Source organism: Rhincodon typus, chromosome 28 (genome assembly GCF_021869965.1).
Source record: "Rhincodon typus isolate 14 chromosome 28, sRhiTyp1.1, whole genome shotgun sequence".
Taxonomy (NCBI): Eukaryota; Metazoa; Chordata; class Chondrichthyes; order Orectolobiformes; family Rhincodontidae; genus Rhincodon; species Rhincodon typus.
In genome coordinates, this window is record NC_063359.1 from 33244488 (window position 1) to 33267106 (window position 22619).

Genomic DNA, 22619 nt, shown 5'->3' on the forward strand with positions numbered 1-22619 from the left:
TAGTGTGATACCAATAAACTCAGATCATTCTTGAGCTGGAGGCAGATGCTAAAAATAAAACATTTAGCAGATGATTTGGGATCTTTCACTGGTCATTCTTGTGAAGTCTCACTTGATGGTAAGATGCTGGTTCACAGCTCCTTTGCTCATGAAACTCATGGTCTCCTCTTGTGTTAAGGTCACATTCATGTATCCAGTGTCATCAGACACATGGGAAAAATTGACTTCAAAAAGGGATAAAGTGACAATACTTTTTTAAAAGATTATATATTTTTTTAAAAAAGAGATACAGGTTGTGAATCAAACCCACAGTGCACAGAGTGCCATCTGATATAAAAATGATCTACAACTCCTTATAGTTCATGGAACAAGAAAGTAGACAATGGCCAATGGCCATTCTGATAACTTCAGCAATTAGAGTGACAAAAATAAACTGGCTGAATAAGTGATCCTCCAATCTCCTGTCAATGCCACAATATTTTGTAACTTTACATTACATACAGTAATGTCAATGTTATTTGATTGATACTAACCCTCCCACATTCCAAACATTTCCCTGCTCCCTGGCCCATCCTCACATTTTATTCTTCCCTATCTGTATCTTCATTGTCCATTTTTCCTCTTCCCCATTCTCATTTTGCTGAAAATGTGCTTTTACTACTATGGACTGGCTAGCTAGCTTACCCTATGAGACAAAGAAACTACAAAGCATAAAATATGGGGCTAGAGCCACATGTTCATCAGATGAGGCATGGGTGGCAGGTTCACTTGCCCAAAGAACTTCAATCAAACCAAGACAAAACAAAATTCCATGGTCATTTTCCCCAGTGCTAGCCCCAAATTACCAGACACACTCAACTGAATCTGATAACTTGGCATGGACCTGCAACAACTCAGTTGCCAGTTCAGTACAGCAATTGTTATATTATCCAAATCTAACTGTATCATATCCTTCTGAAACTCAACCTCACCCAGAAACGTGAAAATTAACTTAACTCTGGGATATTTCTTCGCAAGAGCTTTTATAAGCCATGAACAGCAACATCTCTATCACTGTGCCTGGATTTATTCCAACCTTTGAACTCTTGTTGCAGCTTTAATCCTAAATCACGGGCTTTAGTCCTTTTCCAAGGGCTCCGTAATGAAATAAAGATCTGACAGATTTAATTGTAGTAGTGGAGGGAAGAGGATATTGCCATTGAACACAGGGCAGCTTTCCGTACCATCAGCAAATTAAGCAAAGCTAAAAAGTCAGGCCAAATTTCCACAGAGAAATGTTGTGGATATTTTATTATAGAGTGTAAAATGCAAGTGTCAGTAAAATAAAAGGGATACATCTCTTTAACATGCTGTGCAGAGCTGTTTTTTTCTCTTTTTAAACCAGTCACACTTTTCAAAGTTAGACATTTCGAGCATTAATAGAAAAAAATCAGTACAATTTAAACGGAATGTCCAGTAAACTTCAGGTCATTAAAAACAGAACCAAAGTCCCCGGTTATCTACACTGTTAACTGTACAAAGGCAAATACTACAAGTTAAACAGCTTCAACTTAATAACATCCCTTTTTTTAATCAACTTAATTTTTTTTCACATACGTAATTAATACTAGGATTCATTCACTTGCTAAACATAATCATACATATTAGATCACACCACATAAGAATAAGAATTAAAAAATAGTCATTAGCATGGCTCGTGGAGACTTTGCCGAGTCCAAATTTGAGAGCGGTGTATACCAAACACAACCAACCATTTTTGTATTTTGTTTTCATACTAAAAAATAAAACCTGTACTTTTATTTAATTGTATCATCTTTTCTCATCAGGCAATTACACAGACAGGTACAATTAGAGAGCCAGAAAAAAAAAGTGTATGATCAAGTCTTTAGCACATTTGAGGCTCCATTCAGACATGCTTACAGTCCATGACTTTGAGGGGAGGTGGGGGTGGGAAGTGGGGGGTGGCAGGCAGACTACAGTGCGAACGGTGGTGTTCTTCCATTACATCCACGTACAGATGTGCACCCTGCTGCTGTTCAATTTTCATTCAATTACAAAATGTGCCTAGATTAGTTTTTTTTGTCTTTTTTAAAATACATTTTTTAAATCCTCATCTTTGCCGACAGTCACCTACGTAAAACATGTATTTTGGAAAAAAGTATTAAATTATTATTCACAGTTCTCATTTTCAACTCCTTATAAAAAGAAGTTTTTGTTGTGCTAACTTTTTTTCTTCTTCTTTCCCCCTCCCTCCCCACACAGTAGAATTAATAGACTAGTACAAAAATTTACCAGTCCAACACAGTTTTGTATTTCGTGCCCACTCACATAGGGATGGAGGCACAGTTTCACAAAAGTGAGACATATTTTATATATATATATATATAATATATATTATATATATACTGTGGTCGTTAGTACCTTTCGGTCTGTGCTGTACAAAACCCCAGACCGATACCTGGGACTCGTATGTTGCCATTACCGAGCATCAGGATATGCAGTACCAGCACCAGTATTCCTACCCATCTATCGTTGGGATGTATACAGTTCAACAATGCACCGTCTTTGATCCCCCACATCCACACTACTATTATACTTTAAAAACTTATCTTGTAGTGCTGTTGATGTAGGAGAGTAATTTTCTTTAAAAAAAAAATATTAAAAAAGCAGAACAAACCACCATTCGCATTTTAGCCTGTCCAAACCATGGTATTGGTTTAAGGGTCCCCAAGTGTTCAGTCACAACATCTGCACCCCTCAACTTCACTATTATTCCATTAATGGTAAATCTAGAAAGTTATCGTAATAAGTTTTTTTCTAGTGTTCAGAAATAAAAGTATAAGTTTTTCTTCATCAAGGCGGCATTAATCTTTTCAACCTTTTATTAAAAAAGGCTCCACACCCATAATGATTCAAATGTCTTCTCAAGGACATCAAATTATTGATCCTGCAACAGAAAAATAGTTATAGTGAGTGTCAGAACACAGTTGCTGGAGCATGAGAATACAGCATTGGGAAGGTTGGAAGAACTTGAGTGATCTTGAAGACAATATAAAGCGTTCTCCTTTTTTTCTCATTGTTGTTGGCAATGGTTTGTTAGGATACCCAGCTGCTAGTCACTATCCTAGCCACATGATTCTGACTGTCTGCCAACATCACCATATGCGATACATCACAATTCAATTGATTTCTCACCCAACACTGGCCACTGAAGGTCACCAGGAGCAAATCTCCAGGCTGCTGCTTTTTTTGTTGATTCTTTTACACAAAAGCTAGGGAGACTTGCAGCAAACAGACCTTCACTGATCAGCTGAGCTGGGTTAACTCCACATAGGCCACGAAGCTTCCTTATCTGTATCACCATCACCCAAGGTCAATATATTTACAGACAACCACAAGGTTAAAGTTAATTCTCCTTTCCTTGTGTCATTACAGGTAAATGTTTCTATATATTTAACTGTAATGGGGCTTGATGCAGAGACAAAAACATTTGCTTCTGGGAAATCCCAAAATTCGCAGCTATACATAATAGACAGTCACAAGTAAATCCAATCAGGAATCAGGAGAAACCTCTTTACCTAAAAATGGCCAGAATGTGGAACTCGATACCACAAGGAGTCGTTGAGGCTACTAGCTTGGATGCTCTTAAGGGGAAGCTGTACAACATGAGGGAGAAAGGAATAAGGTTATATTGGTGCAATGAGATGAAGTAGGGTGCAACAAACCTAGTTGGACCTGTATCTGAGTTGGAATTTCTATTATCTTGGTGATTCAGGCAGATGATTCAGTTGGTAGCTGAGCCATATTCATATCAGGTTCAATCCTTGGGTAGGGTTGTGGAACAGAGGGACCTAGGGGTGCAGGTACATAATTCTTTGAAGTTTGCTTCACATATAGATAGGGTAGTTAAAAAGGCATTTGGCAGGCTTTTGCCTTTATTGCTTAGTCCTTTGAGTATATGAGTTGGGAAGTCATGCTGAGGTTGTAATGGCCATTGGTGAGGCCTCTTCTGGAATACTGAGTGCAGTTATGGTTGCCCTGTTGTAGGAAGGGTATCATTAAGCTGGAGAGAGTTCAGGAGAGATTTGTCAGGATGTTTGCCACGTATGAATAGTTCGAGTTGCAAAGAAAGGCTGCATAGGCTGGGACTTTTTTCACTGGAGTGTAGGAAGTTGAGAGGCAACCTGATAGAAGCTTATAAAATAATGACAGGTACAGATAGAGTTAATCGTAGTTGTCTTTTTGCTTGGATGGAGGACTTTAAGACTGGGGGCACATTTTTAAGATGAGAGGAAAGAGATTTAAAAAAGAGGCAAATTCTTTACACAAGCGGGTGGTTCACGTGTGGAATAAACTTCCTGAGGAAGTGGTGGATATGGTACAATTACAACATTTAAAAGACATTTGGATAGGTACATGAATAGGAAAGGTTTGGAGAGATATGGGCCAGCAGCAGGCAGGTGGGACTAGTTTAGTTTGGGATTACGTTCAGCATGGACTGGTTGGACCGAAGGGTCTGTTTCCGTGCTGTATGACTCTATGCTTGGGTATGGCAAAGGCCATTAACAACTGGCCTTATTATGTGTCAGAAAGAGCAAAAGATGACAGCCAGAGTTACCTACTCATGGCAATGGATTGATCCCTGTGGCTTGAAGCGTGTTGGCACTGCTAAGGCCAGAACCATACTACTTGCTACCAATTTCTGGGAAGATGACAGATGACCACTAACTAATTGGACATGATACTGGTGAATTTCTCATACGATCCATGGAATATTGCCGAAACAAGGACGCAAAAACATCAGCAAGAAAACCAGGTTATCAACTTCATTCACCAAAATATAACTAAATTCAATGCATCCAAAAAATAAGCAGTATAAACAGTATGGAAAGAGGAGTTCAATACTGATTGTTACAATTTTATAGTGATTTTGCACGGCAAACGATGAACAAATTATAATTTCCCTTGAGGGTTGGTGATTTGAAGGGTAACTCCCAACTTCACTACTAACATCAATGGGATTGTAGGAAGCCTAGCTTCAGCCAGGTCCACTCCCTTCTGACATAACTATTCGATGTTTACCAATTGGAAAGGACAGTTTATATTCACGTGTTTTGAACAAGTTTCAGCGCTAGATAACTTCAATCACATAGCACCATCAACATGATAGTTTGTTCAAAGGCAGGTTGTCAAACACAGTGGTACTAAGCCAGAGGGCGATATGAGGGAGGTTTACCAACAGCATGGTTAATGAGATGTCTTTAAGACGGAGATAGAAGTAGAGAAGCGTAGTGGTTTCGGGAGCAAATGCAATGGTCTGAGAGCGAAGCGAGATTACCAGTGTGCTGTCGCTGCCCACTGAGTTTATTACTGTGCCAGGGCTTTGTGCCACAATCACCATGGCAATGTTTAGTGAGCACTATTTACATACCTGATGACCAGGGGCCTGCCCTTGCTGTGTGGCTTGTCCATAGTACGCTGCTTGTTGTCGATAATACTCTGCCCAGGCTGCACTGTAGTCAGGTTGTGAGCTCTGCTGTGGAGTCCCTTGGGCAGTTCCTGTTGCCTGAGCTGATAAAGGGGTGGTTGGTGAGGTTGGGGTGGGGGTGGGGGTGGGGGTGGGGGTGTGGCAGCAGTGGGGAAGAAGGAAAGGGAAGAAGAGAGAAATAAAGACAATAAATTATGTTGAATCTCTCAAAAACACAAAAATTGTAAAAGTCAGTATAACATATCAGAACAAACCAGAACAGTGATTCAGTAAGATTAACTAATTTCTCCAAATAAATAGCACAGAAGAGAAAATTTGGCAGGAAAGGATATAGAGGGGATGTGTTGGGGGGCAGGCAGGAGGGTGAGGGGGCACGTTAGGAGGAAGCGAGGAAACAAAGGAGTGAGGGGGTGCACAAGGGGGAGTGAGGGAGCAAGGGAGCGAAGAAGCAAGGGATGGTAGAGAGCACACCAAGGGACGAAACGAGAGATGGCGAATGAGGGACAGTGAGTGAAACTGACAGCAAGTCGGGAAGATGTTTCCATTGGGAGGAGAGACTCTAACCCGATGGCACAGCCTGAGACAAAAGGAAAGACCCTTTAGAATGGAGATAAGGAGAAACATCTTTAGCCAGAGAGTGGGGAATCTATGGAATTCATTGCCACAGAAGGCTGTGGAGGCCAGGTCATTGAGTATACTTAAGACTGAAATAGACAGGTTCCTGATTGTCACAGAGATCAATGGTTACAGGGAGCAGGCGCGAAAATAGGGTTGAGAAACCTATCAGCCATGATTGAATGGTGGAGCGGACACATGGGCCGAATGGCCTAATTTCTGCTTCTATGTCTTATGGTTAGGTGAGAGCTAGTGTAGTAGAGCATGCCAGAACTAGTGACCAAGAAAACGGAAGAGGGTGTGGAAAAAAAGAGAGACAGAGAAATGGGGATATAGTGAGAGTGAAGGCTGAAAAGAATGACTAAAAGAACAGATGAACAACTGACTGAAAGCAAACCAAAGTGCTGTGAGAAGTAACCCAATGAAACAGTAAACAAGTGAGCACTCCACAACTTGATGCACTACAAGAACAGGCAATTTGTTCCATTGGGATTTGTCATATTTTAATCACAGCACGTTAACCACCTTCTCTCAATTTTTTGTCCTTTTTCATACTTAATACACATCTGTCTTCCAAACATGAAAACTGATGACCATGCTACATTCTTCACAAAGTAGTACTTAGCATTAAAGACGACCTCAAATAGCATCATTTTCCCATATTCTCCCAATCTTCCTCGCAGGAAGAGAACTTTGTACAGCTGAACATCAATACTGCCAGGATTAGTGATTCAATAAGGAATAATGGTGCCCCATTATTCCATGAGTATTAACCAATTTTCTCCAGTCCCAGTTCATGTTATAAACAGTTCAATTGTTACTAAAATGTTATGGGCCATTTGTAGCATCGAAAAGAGATCAGAAAACTTTATTTAAAAACTGGTTTTTACAAAGCACTTTAAATGATCCCTGAACCCACAGGAAGTTAGGAAGAAGAGTCGACCATTCAGCCCCCTGAACCCCCTTCCACCATTTAGGGAGATCATGGCTAGTCTGTGGCCTAATTCTGTAAACCTGCCCTTGGCCCATATCCCTTAATACTTTAGCTTAAAATTGGAACTCTGATTTAAAAAATTAACTGATACAGCATACATTATTGTTTGTGGAAGTGAGTTCCAAACATCTACCAATGTGTATGTGTAAAAGAGCTTCCTAACATCTCTCCAGAACGGTCTGGCCCTAATTCTTACACTATGCCCCCTAGGGCAAGAATCCCCAACCAAAGGAAATAGTTTATCTTCATCTACCCTGTCTTTTCCTATTAACATCTTGAAGACTTAGATCAGGTCACTTAACTTTCAAAATTCTAGAGAAAACGGGTCTAGCCTGTATAGTCTCTCCTCATAACTTAACCCCTGAAGTCCAAGTTTCATTCTGGTAAACCTATATTGCACTCTCTCCAAGGCCAATAGATCTTTCCTCAGGTGTAGGGTGCAGATCCGCTCACAATACTCCAAATAGGGTCGAACCAGGGTTTTGGATAACTGAAGCAAAACTTCTGTATCCTTGTACTCCAGTCCTCTAGATATAAAGGCCAGCATTCTATTAGATTTCTTGATTATTTTCTGTACCTGTTTGTGACATTAAGATCTATGCACCTGAACCCCAGGTCTCTTTGGGTATCCACGGTATTTAAATTCATACCATCTAGAAAGTACCCAATCTATCCTTTCTTGGTTCAAAAGGGATAACCTTAGACTTGTTTACACTGAACTCCCATCTGCCAGAGTTTTGCCCATTCATTCAGAAGTCATTGAATCTCTACAGTGCAGACTGTGTCTTTTGGCCCATTGAGTCTGCACCGACACTCTGAACAGCATCTAATCTGGACCCACCGCAACCCTAACACCCTAACCCTGCATTTATCATGGTTAGTTCATTCAATGTGCACATCCCTAGGTACAAAGGATAATTTAGCATGTCCAATCCACCTAACATGTACATCTTGGGATTGTGGGAGGAAACCGGAGCACCTGGCAGAAACCCACACACAGACACTGGGAGAATGTGCAAACTCCACACAGATAGTCACACAAGGCTGGAATCGAACCTGGGTCCCTGGCACTGAGAGGCAGAAGTGCTAACCACTGAGCCACTTTGCTATCCTTAAGTCTATCAACATTCCTAATAACTGTTCTTCAAATAATTATCTATGTTACTATAATGGAAGGAACACAGCAAATGTTGTTCCAGCAAGCTCCCACAAGCAGCAAAGTGATAATGAATTAGATAATGTGATTTTGTAATGTTGATTGAGTAACATTTTGGCAAAGACACTGGGAGAGCTCCTTTAGTCCTAAATACTACTTCAGAATAATAACACAGAATGGTTTATTTTCACTGGAGACAACAGTTCAACGGATGATCTAAAGAACAGCACCTCATTCAGTACAGAACTCTCCTCAGTACTGCACTGTCAACCTTGATTTTTGCTCAAGTCTTTGGTGAGACATCTGAACTTACATTGCTTAAGGCGTAGAACAGTGCTTTCTAAACCTTTTCCCATTGTGACCCCCATCATGAAGCTTGAAAATTGTTGAGATTCCCTTAATGAGAGATGTTGGAGAAGACCTTCGAGAACACGGTGTGGGGTTACAGTCATGGTACTAAGCAATTCACCTCCTGACCTCATTAGAAACTAGGTTTAACCTTGGCAAAAGTGCTGAACTCCAGAGGGGAGGTGAGAGTAACTATACTTGACATAAAGGCTCCATTTGACCAAGTGTGGCATTAAGGAGCCCTAGCAAAACTCATGCCAAATCAAGGAAAATAGTCCATTGCTTGGAGTCATACCTGGCATAAAAGATGATAGTTGCAGTTGTTTAAAGTAAGTCATCTGCACTCCAGGACATCAGTGCAGGAGTTTCCAAGGGGAGCACCCAAGACCCAACCAACATCTGTTGCTTCATCAATGGCCATCCCTCCATCATAAGGTCAGAAATGAAGGATGTTTGCTGGTGACTGCACAATGTTCAATGCCATTCACTATTTGTCAGATACTGAAGCAGTTCATGTCCAAATGCAGCAATACCTGGACAATGTCCAGACTGACAAGTGCCCAGGCAATGATTTTTGCCAAATCAGAGGCTAGGAATTCTGTAGCAAGTAACTCCTCTCCCAACTCAAAGCTTGACTACCATCTGCAAGGCACAAGTCAAGACTGACTGAATACTCCCCAACTGCATGGATGAATGCAGCTCAACACTATCCAGGACAAAGTAGTTTGCCTGATTGGTATCACATCCACAAACAATTGCATCCTCCATCACTGTTGCTCAGTAGCAGCAATTTGCACCATTTACCAGATGCAGTGGAGAAATTCACCAAAGCTCTTTAGACAGCACTTTCTAAGCCCATGACCACTACAATTGAGAAGGAGAAAGGCAACAGATACATGAGATCACAAGTATCTGCAGGTTCCCCTCCAAGCCACTCACCCCTTGATTTGGAACTATATAGTCATTCCTTCACTGTCACTGGGTTAAAATTCTGGAATTTGTCTCCTTACAGCACTGTGGGTGCCCTACACCTAATTCACTGCAGCAATTCAAGGAGGCAGTTCACCTATCAGATGGCAGGTAGGGATGGACAATGAATGTTAGCCCAGTCATCAAAATGTACATCCCTAAATGAATTTAAAAGGAGTAAAATATGATTCCCAAACTTTGCAGTGCAATGATACAAGTATTACAGATATTTTTTGAAAAAAAAAACACTAATGTTTTCTGATCAACCGAATTAAAACATGGGTAAGTGAGACAAAATTCAGCTTTTTCTGGACACAAACACCATTTAATGCAGAATGTGTGCATCTGGGTGAAAGGTGAGTGCATGGGATAAAAGGAAACAGCCCATCAGTGTTTTACTTGTTTTAACTTAACCCAAGATTATTATAAATCACAGCAGGACATAAATGCTAAAAGCTCCTAAGATCTCATACATTACTCTCACCTTTACGGTGACTAGTGGGAGTTGAGAGTAAGTCAATTAACTGGAGTGGTTCCCCCTTTATGTTGGAAGATAAACTAGGGGTTTACCTTCAGTTACTTTGTCAATAATATTCAGTAATGCTGAAATCAATGGTCAAGGAAAGCTTCCATCATTTTGGTTCTTTCCACTCATTCCCTTGGAAAACCCAATAAAACTATCTTGCCACCACTACATTGCAGGGCTTAATCAACAACTGAAGTCACCACTGGAGAGAGAAAAAAAAAGAAGTTCAAGTCTGAATGCATTTGGGGGTGGTGGGGGGGGGGGGGCGCGGTGGAGAAAAGGCTTTTTAAAGTACTTTTCTCACCCCAATCTCCCCAGTCACCAGGTAACTTTCACACGAATGATAAGGTGGTTGGCTAGAATGCTAAGAAGTCAGTGTCCACTTTCAGGGTCTTTCACATCTACCTCCTGTTAACCACTAATTGCACCATAGAAACGACAAAATACAGAAACAACACAATCAATTCTACCATATAGAAGTCCTACTTATTTTGGGACAGTTTTAACCAATGCAACACAAAATATGCTTTGGATATATGGTTGTGTGGAAAATGAAAATCTGACTTTCCACAAGTGATCTTTTTAGCAGCTTTTTATTCCAATCCTTTTGCTCCTTGCTCATACTGTAGCAGTTATCCAATTAATTTAATTCCAGTTATGTGTTTTCCCTTCCCCTGATGATGTGATGCATATGTGGCTATCAAATTGCATCCATGGATTGACATTAATTTTGATACTAAGTACTTCCTACAATATTGCAGTTTCTTTCTTCAAAATTGGAGCAGAATGTCAATCATGGAAAGTGCAGACAACAACCTGTCAACTATTTGCTGGTGGTTAAATTCAGTCTGGTTTACACATACTGGACCATTTTGATTCAGCTGTCTAGGAAGAACACATGCAAATTAATCTAAGGTGGCTGTGAGTAGAGTCCTGTCAAAACTCTTTCGTGCCACTGTTCAAACAGCCCATTTTCTTGCTACTTATTTTGATAAGACTATTATATGAATATAATACTTATTCCAAGTCTGCTATACAGTTACAGATCTTAAACCTGACACATCAGAACAAATGAATTAAAATACAGCTCTCAAGTCTCATGGCCCAGAAATTGAACGATTTTCTGAATTCCTACTATAGAGTTTGAGGAGAAGCTTTTAGCATTTTGCAATAGCTCCAGAAGTGGAGCCATATTTGTGAAGCAGCAGCTGGGGTACATAATAGGCCAAATGGCCATCCTTTAGGCTTTGAGATTTCATTATATTTTTAACAGAGAGTTTCAAGGAGTCCAGTGGTGTAATTATAAATAAATGCCTACAGAAATGAAGAAGGTAGAGTAGTATCTAGATGTCTGACTAAATAGGTAGGTTCTTTGGATCATGTCAAAAAGAGAATGTGGAGAAAAGGACAGATTGAGGGAAAGAAACATGGAAAATTGGATTTAAAGGGCTGATGGACAGCTACTGATGGTAGGGCTGGGCAGGGATACTGCAGGAGTACAAGAGGGTAGAGTTGGAAGAAAGGATATTTTGTGGATGTTTGAAAGCCTGGAGGTGATTATAGAGCTGGGAGAGATAAAAAAACGCTAAATATTTTACATCACAGTTAGAGAAAGAAGTACTCAATGCAAGTCAGCAGGTACAAGAATTCTGGGTGAGCAGGACCTGCTCAAGGTAGCAAAAGGGCAACAAGTTTTAGGAGGAACTGTAGTTTATAGACCACGAAGGATGGATTGCCATCTAGGGGACCATTGAACAGTCAAGTCTAGTGGCACTTAAGAGCTTCAAGTGGTGGATTCAGTTAGAAACAGGCATTGCTATTAAAATAGATGACTTTTGCAATGAAGAAGATACAGAGTCAGAAGCTCAGTTCAGGGTTGGGTACGATGGTGGGATTGCAAATCTGGTTTACCTCATACGGGGGGGGGGGGGGGGCGGGGGGGGGAGAGACTGTTGTTTGTGCAAGTTTGCAATAGGAACAGAGAATGATGGGAAAATGTTATAACTGTTACAATCTATGGAATGCACAAAGTAATTAATGAACTGTTGAGTTCCAAAAAAGTGCTACTAGATCAAGATAAATGGGTGACTGTCATATAGGTCTATCCATGGGTTCTACAAAAAGTTAATGATCCTAATGTCCTCATTTTCAATTATTTGATGGTGCAGCTGTAAAAAAACACTATTTTTGGTGTTGAAAATATGTGAAGAGTAATTATAACATTCTAGCCTTCTGCCTTAAACACAGCTGATAGTCAATGTGCTGAGTACCAAGAAAAAAATGGAAATGGGTTAGAAAACTAGAGCATAGATACTGCAACCAAGTCAATAAATGAGTACAACTGGTCAAAACCTAGCAAGATAATATTGTCACAGCACGCTTGGGGGGGAAAAAACAAACTTAGACCTTTAACATTAAGAATGCTAAGCAAAAATCACAAGTTGCCAACAAGCTAAAGCTGCTAATCTTTTAGTTGGTGTGCAGCAGGTATTACAGATCAAATTCCACAAAACATCCTTTCTTCCAACTCTAATCCCTCTTGTACTCCTGCAGTACCCCTGCCCAGCCCTACCATCAGTAGCTGTCCATCAGCTATTTAAACCCAATATTCCAGGTTTCTTTCCCTAAATCCATCCTCTTCTCCACATTCTCTTTTTGAGATGATCCAAATGACGAGGACAATTACATCAGAAGAATAGATCAAATCAGAGATTCTGATGTGCTTGTTGATAAAGGTGCATGAATTAGTGATCTGTTCTACTTGGGACAGGAAAAGAAACGTGGCATACGCTGATACTGACATCATATTCAGCTGTTTTACCAGTGTTCCATGTATGCTCCAATTTAAAGATGGAAGGATTAGAGGAAGGAGGAGGAATGTAGGGAGTTGCACAGGTATCACACATGCATTCTACATGTAAATGCAATTTTTCAATTCTTCTTACAAACTCAAGATAAGCTCCCTTCTGTTTAGGAGCTGCATCATTTACAACTTGAAGTCTCTTTTTTGGGATGCATTCGTACAATGGATTCATACATAATGCTCCTTAATATGAATCATGCTACTGTCAATAAGCACCATGAATGTTAAATACTTGACTTAAAAAATTCCAGTGTTCAGGCATGGATCTCATGGCTGGGATTTCACAAATCAAATTCTTCTGTTTGCCAGACACCAGGACGGTAAATTCAAATCAAGTAGTGATAAGGGACTGAATGCAAAAGAAACGTGGATCAAAATAATCAAAAACATTCAAATACAATGGTAGCTCAGGTACAATTAGCATTAGTTGGCCCTTACAAGCATCAGAAAGTGTCCTTACATGCCCAAAACTTTTGAGAGTGATAAAGAACAAACAGAATCAGATCAAAAATGACTAGATTTGTTTCAAGGTACAGCCATAGTCTTGATGGTGCTTGACCTCCATTGTACTTATTGAATAGCTTGAATTGTAACTTGAGGAGCTACTCTGCATTGAGAAAACAGATAGCAGAAAGAGACAAAAAATATTCACTTCAAGAACAGACAGACTTGCAGTTACACAGTGCCTTATACCCTAGGAATGTCCCAAAGCCCTTTACAGGCGATGATACACTCCCAAAGTAGTTGTTGTCAAGTTGACAATGTCCCACAAACAGTAAGATGAATGGGTGGTTAATTTTCTTTGGGTGCTGTAGCTTGGAGGAATAACATTGCGCTTGAAACTGGGGGTTTCCCTGCTCCTCTTATTTAATTTCAGAGTCACCTCAACAGGGACTTTATTTTTAACACTTGATCCAGAAGACAGAATTCCAACAATTCAGTACTCCTTGCATTGACCAGTGTCAAATGAGCTGCGATTATGGCTCAGGTCTGCAGTGAACTTCAAGGGGAGTGTGTTGACAACTTAGTCAAACTGATGATTGTCTCAGTTAATACTACTTTAGCTTTTGATACTTCAAGCAAGTTCAGTTCCCACTTCTGCTGCTCTACAATACCTGTCATCAGCTCAGTAATAGAACACTGCAGCTCTGCTCAACAGGACACAAAGAAAAGCCATCATTGCTCAACTAAACCCAAGCAAGGTGATAGGAAGATGATTTACCTCACAGCTGGCTCTCCATATTTAAGAGATGTGACTGGGCAGTTTGTCTTCAGAGTTTATGAGCATGAACACAGCAGGTGCTGAAGCAAGTCCTCCTTAAATAATGCTTCATCACAACCTCCTATCAATTCAAAAAGTCTACAGACAATCAGAAGCAGTGTTCCAGGCAGTGCTTCTGCAAGTGGAAGCATGGGTCTTCCAGATAGAAGTACTGGCTGCAATACTATCCCCCCTTAATCAAAAACATCAATGCAAAGTTAACTATTGTGAGAAACAGTCACCTAGATGAAGCTTTCCAATCATTCCATCAATTTTTAAAAATAACTGCATTAAATAAAGCCATTAAAACTGATGTACACCTTCAGAGATAATATACAAAATCAACTACCTCAATTAGGTTGTATATGAAATGCGTCTAAAGACATGCTTCACAAAAAAACTTGCAATTATTCTATTTTAGCAAATTCAAATTCTAATTCTCTCACAGTTGGCTTAATTACATCATGCATTCGAACATCTATTCTAGCTGTTGCTTTTAAATACAATATTTGCTAATTCAGATATTGCTGCAGCTGCTTTTAAGTCTTGTTATTCTATGCTTTACAGAATATGCTTACTGTCCTTCAATCATTTGTTTAGCCTATTGCTCTTCAGATCTTCCAGCTCTGATCTTTTACCAGCAATTCTACAACTGAAGTCATTTCTTTATTTGAATATTCTGTCCAATCTTGGCCCCATGCCCTATGCCTGCACAACTGACAATCAACTAGGAGCAGAGAATCATTCTTTACTCTTCATAAAAATCTGTGCAAGTCATTTAAAAGCTTACCTCAATCGAAAACGACAAAATCCCATTTACCTAAATAAACAGATTGCTCATCAGCTGTGAAATTGTGTATTTATACCCTAACCATCAATGCTCTATACCTGCTACCAGGTTACAAAAAAACACAACACACTAGATATAAAAAATGTTGGAACAATTAGTGCATACCTTTTGATGCACATCTGAAACCCTTGGTAGAGATAGGCAAGTAACAAGCTTTTCAGGATAATAAAAACATGGAGATAATTTTATACCAGATGTTTCCATTCAGAAATGTGACAGTGTTACAGCAGATGAAGCACTCTGTTGGTAATGAGGTCACAACCCATAGATGGTTCATGGGGATTACATTTATGAACTGCATAATAGCCAACTGCCTGTGCGAACAGCCACAATTCAACAATGGGCCTATTGTAAATGAACATACTACCCTTAAACAGTAATTTGAAATGGGGGTACATTAGCAATTAAGTACCATTCTCCCTATTTCTACCATTCACGAAACACACCTCTTTACCAGTGAATTTTTAACCTTAATGTCATATAGCAGCAGCTCCGTAAGTCTGAGTGAAATATTCCCCAATTAAAAGTCTTGTCTTATTCTGAAAAGGTGACCTCGTAGGTCCAAGACTTGATAAAAAAATCAAGTTCAGACAGTATCTCAAAATTCCACAAACGTGTAGGGGCTGGAATTGTCAATCAGTTGGACAACGTTAAAAGAAGCACCCGAATGTTTATTGCTCATTAGCTCTTGAAAACCCCAATTTTAACGTGTCATACCTATAATTATAGCATGCAAGTTGGCAAGTAACCAGTGCATCCTATTCTGGAGAACTACTTTAACAGATTGAACAAATTCACCATTTAATTGTGTGTGTTATTTTGGGCCCATGAGAAACAACCACTTGTTTCTGACCAGCTCAAGCATGGAGCTTGCGCATAACCTATTAAAATGACAGGATCACAGACCCATAAATTGTCCTCCACAGGTGTTTAAAACTAGGTTACAGAATGGTTTTAAAATACAGCATTAAATGGCATTTGAGAGAGCGAGAAATGCCCATGAAATACACTTAGTGCAAAGTCAGTGGCTCTCACAAGTTGTGGATGCATGATTAATCACAAAATAAAAAGAGAGATAAGCTACTATGCACATGCAAGGGACAAAACTACACAAGATAAGGCCAGGCAGACGAAATTTCTCAGCACAAGAGAAAAAGAATCAGAATTAGTTGTTGCATAGCAGTAACTTCTTAAAACTAAAGTAATGTCAGCAGGGGTATATAACAATTAATTCAGTAAAATGAAACTAATCCCATGGATACTTATATTAACGGCTAAGGATTATAGCAACACTATTGTTCCAAACCTCTCATTTAAACTGCCTCGGGCAAGTCCCTGTGCAACAGATTTCAGTGTTCACTTTATGCCATGGACAAACAGATTTTAAACTATACATTTAAAAAACAGCTCGGGAACATCTTGAAATCAAAATCAGTTCCCTTGAACCGACCATAGCTATAACGACCAAGTTTACTTGTAAATTAAAGGATTCCCTAACATTGAAATCAGTACCAAGAGAGAAGAATCAAGCTCCTTCTTTCACCAAAGAAACTTTGTGCATTTCAGTCAGCAGCAAGCTGCACAATGTCCAGCATTAGAAGGCATCACAACTCTTCCACGAACATTTTCTTGCAATTGGTTAGGAAATGAAATTCACAATCTAAGTAATGCAGCTTACAGACAGAATGCTTAAAAAGTCAGATCAGAAAGAAAAAATAATGTAGCACAATCTATGAAATTTCAACTAATTAACAGTAAAATGATTGAAGGGAAAAAGTTGAGTCTAAATAAGATAACTATTAAGAGCTAGCACATGCATTATGGGCCAAATGGCCACCTCCTGTTTTCTCCTCCACAGATGCTGCCGGACCTGCTGAGCTTTTCCAGCAACTTTGTTTTTGTTCCACCTGCTGTGCTATCAGATTTCAATGATAGGGAGCAACATCAGATTTTGTTCCCTTACACTCTCCCTTAACTTATCTTGTGGATCAACTTCACCAGGTTTCACCATGCAATCTACCATGTTCACCGTTTCACTGCCTGAACAGTGAACATCAATGGTGAAATGGATCACGGAATCGGTTGCAATCAAATCCAATCCCATTTTTACGCTACTTTTACATTTCCAGTAGAAGGATATGAAAAGACACTCCGGAACTGATATTACCTTTCCTAACTGGAAAGGGCAGTGTTAATATCATGTCAATTCTCGTGTTACCTCGGATTGAACAGAGGTGACCCTCCAAATGTAGTTACTGGCAGGGAGGAAGCTTCAATTGCAATAACTTTCATTTTGTAATTCAAATTACCTGATAATTAATTGAGATTTAAATTTCAAAAAACATCAACATCTCCTTCAATATGCAGACAATAACACATTCCATGAAACTAAGAATGAAAACGGATCATCTCAAATGGATAAGATTCCAATGTAAAAAGTGAATTACATGGTATTTTGTAAAAACAGTGCACAGTGTAGTTTGAATTCTTGAGTCAAGAGTTAGTTTTTAAACAAACTAGATAGATAATTTGTATATTTGTACCCTTTTCTATATCTTTGCATCCCCACCTGCACATTTTAAAAATGAGATCTCTCGACTTGGGAACTTAGTTTGTCAAAGACTAAATGACATTGGTGCAAACTTATTGGATCTATGGTTCCTCTCAGTGAAGATCAATTCTGTCCTCATGCTGCACAAAGAAACTGTGCCACGGAGGACTGTCAAGCTCTTGACTTAGAAGTCAATTAGAAATGGCTCCAATTCCAGCTTTTAGTCTTCAAGTTCCTTTTATCCTGCGCATGTTCACAACAGGGCTCTTCAGGAAGGTGGCTAGCATTTGGCCTCAGGGCACTGCAAGGCCATCTTAAATCACAGACAGACAATATCAACAGCCAGGAGATGGCACAAGTCACCAGCAGGCGTGGACCCCAGCAGCAACTACAAAAAAACCTCCACTTCAGTAGCTCAGGAATCCTTTCCCCTGCCTTTTAAAGAGCTTGCAGTGCTGCTCTGACCCTCAAGGGCTTCTGTCCTCTTCACAGACTACAAATGGCATTAAAGAGGCGGGGGAAGGGAGCATTTAACATAAAAGGCTGTAGAAAGACAAGGAAAAAAAAAGAGACTTGGCCGCAGTCATAGGACAAGACCCTTTAAAAGGAAGGTCAGGACCAACTACAGGTTCCACCTGCTATAGACGACAAAGGACCCTTCATGCCTTTTCAATTCAAAACAGAACTATAATATTCAACAAGTTATTGATTCAGAGTGAATGAAGCACTAAATACTATGAGTATAACCCATATTTACAGTACAGAGAATGGGGTCATTTAAAATACGTCCATGCTTGCCTTTAGAAAAATATGTATATTTGCCTTAAGATTCTAATAGTTCAAAAAGACATTTAACATCGTCACCTAAATAAAACAAGCACAGCAGGCAAAGAGTACAATCTCTAGATTGTAATCTCAAGATGTGTAATTATAAAAAGCAATTTGGAATTGATGGATTCACTTTAAGACAATATGGAATTGTCTAAAGCACGGTGAATTACACTCAAGTATTAAATTTTTACGTCAAAGCCATTATGATCCTAATTCCTCATGGCGCGATTAGCTGATTACTTAGTGAAATGTCTTGAACAAACACCACCAGGGATTTTTGTGTCATATACACTGTACCATTATATAGATCTGAATTGAACAGTCACACAAAGCAAGACCACTGAACTACAAATCTCCAACCAAAAATATTAGTGAAAAGTGATTAATGTGCATCCTTCAACAAGTTTTCCAATTCCTGCAACAAATTAAATTCCTTTCACCAAAATAGAAAACTCATAAGACCGTGTCATGAGAGGTTTTGATGAGGTAAATCTGGAAAAATATTCCATTTGCTTGGAAGTTAGAAACGAAGGGGCATAAATTTAAGATCACAAGCAAACTGATGAAGGGAGAGATTAGGAAACTGGACAGCTGTCATATAGAGCTTTAGAACACGAATGTTTCACCAGAAATAGTTGAAAACAAAATTCAAAACTTTTATAAAGGGAAAACAAAAATAGTACATGGGTGGGGGGAAAGGGACAGAGAAATTGAACCAAATGTGCTACAGAGTTGTGCTTTCTTTCTGCAAGTTGGATTTTAAACAAAATTCACACCCAACATCATTTGATTGGCTATTATACAGACAGCCATAACAAACAACTTGGGAAACAAATTGCACAATGATTTTCAAAAAAAAAACCCACCTCCCATCTACCAAACCCCACTCTGTCCACCACCCAGTATTTGGGCTCTTGCCTTCTCCTCTTCTAAAGTTGCAAACTTATATTTCTCACCCTCTCTACTGCTTCAGATGCCACATATGCATACCCTTCAAGCTGTCAAAAAATGTAAAAGGGATTTATTTGTATGTTTAAATGCAATGGTTCTTTTTGCTGCTATACGATTAAGCCAAAACTAATGAGCTTGTAAGGCATTAATTTCTCAGCACTGCTGCAGCAACGTGTGGGACTGTGGTGACAAAATAGCAAAGCATAGAGAAGCACAATGGCCTCTGAAGGCATCAAATTCAACCCCCAAGAAATATTTCCCAACATATCTGGATATGTCGCAGTGGAACATGCTACCACCATTGCCATCTTTTGGCCACAGGACAGATAAAAATGTGGTGCTCGGCCGCTGGTCCATATAGATCTGTGTGGCTAATGATCCGTGTGAAGCTTGTTGCTGCATCAGTGCTGTAGAATCAGCTGTGCAGTGTAAATAAGGCAGATCACACAACACGGACAGTCCACCCCTCCTCATCAGCATGTCTGAGAGATATCTCCAGTCACAGTTCTGTAATAGGAACATCATGGAACATGCAGGACTGGGTTCAAGTCTGCAACTTCTTGCACCGAGTGTTCTTATTTTGGTTGTTTTGACTGGACTGGAAATCATCCTCATTCAGTATTGCTCCATACCCCAAGAAAAATGTAAGAATCAAATCTGCAGATTACCCAAGATGCATCTAAATCACTGCATATAAAAGTAGTGCTGGAAGCATTCTGTACAATTGCTTGCTCTGTTGCCCACAGAAGTGTGAAAGCTGTGGAATACTAGCACAGTTATAGGCAAGATTGATCAAGCAAGACTGCAAGGCTTTAACTGATAGACAGGGAAGGAGACAGATACAGAAAGTGGAGAGTTTAGGAGGAGAGAGGCAAGGACAGGGTGATGAAAACCAAGAGAAAAGTGAGAAGAAAAAGGGAATAAAATATTTCCCTATCCCACAAATCCTGCTTTTTGAAAACACCCTATGAGAAGGCAACTCAAACGCCAATTACAAAATGTCCAAGAAAAATGCATACCAAGTATTTTGTAGTAATCCTCCCAGGCTTTGGAATAATCCATCTGACCAGTTTGGCCACCATTCTGATCTGTGGGCAGGTTTAAGAAAATTACATTTCACAAACTAATACAATATACATCATATTTTTAAAAAAAGGTCAGAGATCTTTTGCAAACCGCCTCAGCACTCTGAACAGGTTCAGACCAGACTGATCCGATGCAGAGTAGTGATGAGTAATTAGCAAGTGCCTGGTCAAGATTCCTAAGTACAACCAAGTTTTGCTTGCAGACAATTCAGATGGTACACCTCCCAGACAAATTAGGTTTGAGTCTTACTTCACTTCACAGTCTTCTGATTGCATGGGAAAACTTCTCTCAATGGAAATATTAATTTCTTCTGCTAATGACACGACAACATATAACAGATGCACTTTCTACGATTTCTATAAAGTATGTTCCTAATTAAACTTCGCATCAGATTGTTCCTGAGAGCTCCCAATCTTAGCCCCAAAGGAAGTGAGCAAGATTGAGCAGTCCCTGACAGGCAAAAATTAGTTCCATCAGCAGCACCAGCAAAAACCTGTACCTGAAGAGAAGACTCTTCACCCTTACAGATTTTGTATCATCTTCCAATCACTCTTCAGAAGTGCTGTGCTGGTGTGAGGATGGGAGAGAGAAGTCACTTTTTTTCTCTTTTATATCCACAAAATATTTAATTATTGTCCTTGATCATATTACAAGGTGCTATAATGGCTGAGCAGATTCCAGTTGATACTTTGAGGTTTTATCTTACAGTCCAGACACATGCACATGCTCTGTTTGATATCTTTGCTTGTCAAATGTTACAATGAGGTTAGGCAATCCATTCAATATGCTGCATGAGACACTGAAGTACAGCAGATGCAGATATAAAGCTGCTATTGAATATTGCAGATGGGACAATGAAGAAAAGACACCACGAATTTTGCGGTGGTGGAAAAGGGAGAATAGAGAACAGAGACTGCAACCTGCAGGGTCCCATTTAAAATTGACAAAAAGCATCAACAGAAAAACTGAGTACCAGTCCTATGTGCTATACACAAGTGCAACGTGGCACTGAAAACATACTCTCAGTGGCAAGAGGTCGTTCAAGGTGATTCACATGATTACAGAACAGCTGTTCTGAGAAATGGTGCAGCAGTCAATTTGACCAGAACGTAACTACCACACCCAACAAAGATAGAAAAGGCAACGAAAGAATTCTTCATCTTCAGAGGAGCTGAGAATTATTTTTGGGAGCGTTGTTGGGGAAATGCTGCTACAAACTCATTCTCCATTACCCCAAGGAAGTTCAATATATCACAAAGTAGCAAAGATGACCAATCTGCAATGCAAACATCATATCAGAAAGACTTAATTGGCTGTAAAGTGCTTTAAATTTTAAGGCACTTTCATAAACACAAATCATTCTTATCCTTCCCAACATCACACGCAGTTCACATCAAAATGCTTAAAGAACAAATGCACTTTTGAACAGTTTCTCAAAGGGAAGCATTTGCATTTCATAGCAAACATCAAGTATTTGTTGGGTACAGAGGTTAGTAGCTATTAGAGTCTGAGTGAATAATATACTTTAATAAAAAGTTAGAAAAACTCTGCAACTGGCAACACAAAGGACAAGTCTTGCAAAAATAAAGTTGCATTTAATGCAAGGTTCCACATTCAGTTTGAAAAAATGAATGGCTCATTTTGAAAATACACACATTAGCAGAGAAGCAAACTAGCACTCGTGCATGTCATTAAACACTAAACTATCTTCGCACGGTAAAGTTTATTTGGATCAGGATTTATGGAGAAAACAAAGATTAAGAACACCACATTTAAAACTCTGAAGTACACACAGCTTAGCAAATACAAGTTTGCAACTGAACCCCATGTAGTTTGTCTTGCACTTGGTGCTTTCTGAAGTCCTTGAGCCTGTGCTCTTCTGTGGGTCCATATGGCAACATTGATTTCTTAACGCATGCAAAAACTCAATTGTGCAGTTGAGAGACCATGTCATCCATCACCTCAGAAACACAAGACCTGATTGGCAAACTGTTTGCCACACAGATTATTTGAGTTAGTTTTCAACAAGTTACCGAATAGTCAATAGTGTGGAGCTGGAGGAACACAGCAGGTCAGGTAGCATCAGAGGAGTAGGAAAGTCGACATTTAGGGTTGGGACCCTTCATCAGG

General features: G+C 39.6%; 1 protein-coding gene across 5 annotated transcripts in view; it reads right to left on the reverse strand.

Annotated features, from left to right (window-relative positions):
- Window positions 1-1251: 1251 nt before the first annotated feature.
- Window positions 1252-22619, reverse strand: part of fubp3 (far upstream element (FUSE) binding protein 3) — a 106495-nt gene continuing 85127 nt past the window's right edge. Inside the window, exons 17-20 of one of the 5 annotated variants that reach the window (XM_048613638.1) lie at window positions 20423-20491; window positions 5432-5571; window positions 3579-3656; window positions 2848-2947 (exon numbers count right to left, since the gene is read on the reverse strand). In XM_048613638.1, the coding sequence (XP_048469595.1) occupies window positions 3579-3656; window positions 5432-5571; window positions 20423-20491 (287 nt within the window). In that variant the 3' untranslated portion in view covers window positions 2848-2947. Of the gene's footprint in view, window positions 2948-3578; window positions 3657-5431; window positions 5572-20422; window positions 20492-22619 lie in introns of those variants that run through there. The other 4 variants (XM_048613639.1, XM_048613640.1, XM_048613641.1 and 1 more) reach the window with 4 other exon arrangements.